Source organism: Anarrhichthys ocellatus, unplaced genomic scaffold (assembly GCF_004355925.1).
Source record: "Anarrhichthys ocellatus isolate YVR2014 unplaced genomic scaffold, GSC_Weel_1.0 scaffold187, whole genome shotgun sequence".
Taxonomy (NCBI): domain Eukaryota; kingdom Metazoa; phylum Chordata; class Actinopteri; order Perciformes; family Anarhichadidae; genus Anarrhichthys; species Anarrhichthys ocellatus.
Genome location: NW_022280217.1, coordinates 139,231 through 143,793, shown reverse-complemented (window position 1 = coordinate 143,793; position 4,563 = coordinate 139,231). Strand labels below are relative to the sequence as shown.

General features: G+C 50.1%; 1 protein-coding gene across 1 annotated transcript in view; it reads left to right on the top strand.

Annotated features, from left to right (window-relative positions):
- Positions 1-15: 15 nt before the first annotated feature.
- LOC116400636 (kalirin-like) overlaps positions 16-4,563 on the top strand; it is a 24,517-nt gene continuing 19,969 nt past the window's right edge. The window contains 13 exon segments of the mRNA XM_031878561.1: positions 16-220; positions 317-451; positions 532-624; positions 750-872; positions 1,205-1,321; positions 1,403-1,477; positions 1,725-1,847; positions 1,955-2,007; positions 2,473-2,620; positions 2,703-2,884; positions 2,968-3,065; positions 4,352-4,460; positions 4,462-4,513. Of these exon segments, the coding sequence (XP_031734421.1) occupies positions 341-451; positions 532-624; positions 750-872; positions 1,205-1,321; positions 1,403-1,477; positions 1,725-1,847; positions 1,955-2,007; positions 2,473-2,620; positions 2,703-2,884; positions 2,968-3,065; positions 4,352-4,460; positions 4,462-4,513 (1,284 nt within the window). The 5' untranslated portion in view covers positions 16-220; positions 317-340.

Here is a 4,563-nt window from a genome sequence, read left to right as displayed (position 1 = left end):
CTACCCGTCTGCCTCTCTACCCGTCTGCCTCTCTACCCGTCTGCCTGTCTGCCTCTCTACCCGTTTGCCTCTCTACCTGTCTGTCTAGTTCCTGCTCAGAGTGGAGAGCTGGGTTCAGGTGTGCTCTGAAGGGCCGTTTCCGTCAGCGACAGCAGAGCTGGACGCTGCGACGAAGAAACACCAGGAAGTGAACGAGGAGATCTCTGCTAACTACACACAGGTACCTGTCTGTCTGTCCACATACCTGTCTGTCTGTCCAGACATCTATCTATCTGAAAGTCTGAAAACCTGTCTCTCTCTCTCTGTCTGTCTGCAGGTCAGTGAGAGCGGTAAAGCCTTAATGGACGTTCTCCAGCGTTGCCCAGCGACCGACTCAGACAACGCTGCGACCAAACCGGACTTCACCAATGCCACGCACGGCATCATGGGAGTTCTGCACCAGGTCATGCAGGTATGGGTCACGGTAACACGTCTCACATGTGACCAACAGACAGACAGGTGGACTGACGTGAAGTTTTTTATTATTTGCAGGGTCACCATGAGGTGGAGGGGGCGTGGCAGCATCGTAAGCTCCGCCTCCACCAGCGCCTGCAGTTGTGTGTGTTTCAACAGGATGTCAGACAGGTACAATCCAGATCCAGTCAGGATCCAAACCCAGATTTACTTTTCAGAATCTGTCCCACAAATTCACCTGTCATCCCCCCCCCCTCCCACCTGTCTGTCTCTCTCTCTACCTGTCTGTCTCTTAGGTGTTGGACTGGGTTGAGCAGCACGGTGAGGTTTTCCTGAACAAACACAGCGGCGTGGGGAAGTCTCTGCACCGAGCGAGAGCGCTGCAGAAACGCCACGACGACTTCCAGCAGGTCGCACAGGTAAACATCACTTAGACCTGCATTAACTGAACCACACTTAGACCTGGATTAATTGAACCACATTTAGACCTGGATTAATTGAACCACACTTAGACCTGGATTAATTGAACCACACTTAGACCTGGATTAATTGAACCACACTTAGACCTGGATTAACTGAACCACACTTAGACCTGGATTAACTGAACCACACTTAGACCTGGATTAACTGAACCACACTTAGACCTGGATTAACTGACCCACACTTAGACCTGGATTAATTGAACCACACTTAGCCCCCACATGGTCATACAAATAAAATTAATAAATACATGTGTGTGTGTGTGTGTCAGAACACTTACACTAATGCAGAGAAGCTTCTGGAAGCAGCCGATCAGCTGGCTCAGTCTGGAGAGTGTGAGGAGGAGGAGATCTACCAGGCAGCCAGAGACCTGGAGCTCCGCATGCAGGTGAAAGAAAAAAGCAAAGGCTTTTATTGTGAAAGGCAGCTACAGGAAGTGTTTGCATAATGTGTGTGTGTGTGTGTGCAGGCGTTCATCCAGAGAGTTGAACAGAGGAAGCTGCTGCTGGACCTCGCTGTGTCTTTCTACACACACACCAAGGAGGTAATACACTCAAGTATATATATATATAAATATGTATATATCTTTCTTTTCTCCTCTCCTCCCACCACCTCCTCCTGCCCACTACCTCCTTTCCTCATTTCACCATCCTACTTCCTTTCCTCCTCAACAATCTGGAATTACAAAGTAGAATTTGTCAAAAAAAAGTTCAGGATCTGTTTCGATATCTGACAGTATCTCCTCTTCTTCCTCCTCCTCTCCTCTCCCCCCCTCCTCTCCTCCTCCCCAGCTCTCGGTATGGATGGAGGGCCTCCAGAAGCAGCTGTCGTCTGATCTCTGTGTTTGTCCCGACACCGTTGAGTCTCTTCAGGCTCTGATGAGTCAGCAGCAGCAGCAACAGGCCAACACACAGGTGAGGGTCACCTGACCTCTGACCTCTCACCCCTGACCCATGTCGTAACAACCTAATACCGACCTCTGACCCCTCACACTAACCCCAAATCTAACCCTGACCTACAGGAAGCAGCGATGAGTGTCATCCGGGAAGGAGAAGACCTCATCCTGCAACTCAGGTACACACAGAGTGTGTGGGTGCGTTTGATTCACTCGTCGGGGTAGCTCAGAGTGGAGCTGGTGTATCTAACTACTGTAGGTGTGTTTGTTTTAGGCCTCTAGGGGGCTCTGTGGCACACGTGATGAGTGTATTCAGTGGGGGTGCTTTTATTTTGTAGTTTGTGCTTTTATTTTGTAGTTTGTGTTGGTGCTTTTATTTTGTAGTTTGAGTGTATGGGTATGTTTGTTTTCTATTTCATGTAGAGTGTGTTGGTGCTTTTATTTTTTAGTTTGTGTAATGTGTGTGGGTGTTTTTTCTTATAGTTTGGAAGCGCTTGTTTTCTAGTTTGTGTAAAGTCTATGGGTGCGTTTGTTTTCTACTTCATAAAGCCTGCGTGGGTGCGTCTGTTTTCTAGTTCACAAAGTCTATGTGGTTGGGTTTCTTCTCTGGTTGTCTTTAACCATTTGAGGTGTGTTTGTTTCAGGCCTCAGGGCAGCTCGGTGGCCCAGGTGGAGACAGTGCTTCAGCAGCTGGAGGAGTCTCACGTTCAGCTGGAGGAACTTTTCCACCAGAGGAAGATCCGACTGGACGTCAACCTGCAGCTCCGCATCCTGCAGCAGTGCACTCTGGAGGTAACAACGGTTGTTGATAATCAATATGTTGTCACCTCCCACCACCGGGTCTAGGTCGCCCACCTTTAGTGTGTGTTTCTAGGTAACGGGGGAAATGGACGCCTGGAAGCAAGACCTCCAGAAACAGACCCAGGACTTCTCCGCAGAGAAGCTAGCGTCGTCGCGGCTAGCCGACGCCAACCAGGACAAGCTAACGTTGGGCCAGTCGCGGCTGGTGGAGGCTAGCCCGGAGGTGCTAACGCTGGCGCAGCAGCGCATCCACAGGTAGATGAGATGGCGTGATGACGTCCTCCTGACTCGCCAAAATAAAAGCATGTCAGGCATTGACTTGATTTATTGATCTGCAGGCACATGGAACGGAGGCTGGCTATGAACAACATGATCTATGAGGTCATCCAGCAAGGCCACGATCTCCAGCAGTACATCACCGAGGTTCAGGCCTCAGGTAAGACCCCCCTGTTAGTGCAGCAGCACATCCACGGACACATCCGCCATGTTTTTGAATGAAAGAACTTAACGGCAGCTAATATGGATGGACAAAAGAAAGGGATCCAGTATTGAGCCTTGGGGTACACCACAAGACACAATCAAGAAAGGATCTGGTCCTTGAGGGGCTTCCAGGAGTGGTTCCAGAGGTTCTTGAGTGGTTTCTAGTGCTCTTGAAAGGGGTTCTAATGGTGCCCGATACAGCTGTGGTTCTTCATGAGGTGAGTCCTTTAAGGGGTTCCAGAGGTTCTTGAGGAATAGTCACTTGGAGGGGTTCAATGGTTCTGAAAGGCTTTCAATAGACCTTGGTAGACTCTTGACAGTGCTCCAGTGGTCAATGATTGTCATAGAAGTCCCTCGGAGGGCCCAAATGGTCCTTGGCGGGAATTCTATCAGTCGCTGACAGGGTTCCAGCGATCTAGTCATCTTTTTATGGGTTCCAGGGGTCGTTAAGTGGTTTCTAGTGCTCCCTCTGGGAATTCTTGAGGGTGTTCTAGAGGTCCTTTAAGGAGTTCCACTGGTCCTTGAGGAAGCTTCAGGGGTCCTAAAGTTATTTGCTCCCTGGAGGTGTTCAGAGGTTCTTGAGGGGGTTCTGTAGGTCCCTTATGGGGGGATTCCCTCAAAGGAAAACCTTGAGGGACTTTCAGGAGCCTTTTCGTGGGTTCTAGAGGTTCTTGGTTGGTTTTAGTGCTCCTTAACGAGGCAATATTCTTGTTAGAGGTCTCCAGTGGTCCTTGAGGAGGTCCCAGGTCTTCCACTGGTAACTAGGTCATGTTTAGTGAGTAGTTATTTTTGTGGACTCTGGGGATCTTTGGGGGGTTTCTTGTGCCTCCTTTGAAAGGTGTTTTTAGGATGTCCACACGCTCGTGGTCCTTGAGGCGGTTCTAGAGTCGGAGGGATTCTTTAAAGGGGGTCATGTGGTCCTTGAGGTGCTTCAGGGGGTTCTTCTTGAGGGGGTTCCAGGTCTTTGAAGGACTCAAACGTCAGTTCACAATCACATCCAGTCTGACCGGTTCAGTAACACACTGAAGGGGGAGAGGGGGAAAAAGGGGGGGATAGGGTTGCCATGGAAACTGCTCTCTGAAGCACACAGCTGGTCCCCATGGAAACCAGCGTATTTGATTTGCACACACACACACACACACACACACACACACACAGTTTTATTACTGTGCTTGTGAGGACCTTACCAGCCAAAATGTCCTCACTCTGAAGCTCGTGCGTGTGTGTGTGTATGTGTGTCAGGTATTGAGCTGGCGGAGGCGGAGGGGGGTCTCTCCGCTCAGGTGGAGGAGCTGCAGCGCCTCCTGCAGGACAAACAGAAGGAGCTGCAGCAGATTGCGGATCACACACACACACCTGGAGCAGAACCTACAGCTGAGACACCTGCAGAGCCAGGTGAAGCAGGTAACACACACACACACACACACACACACACACACACACACACACACACA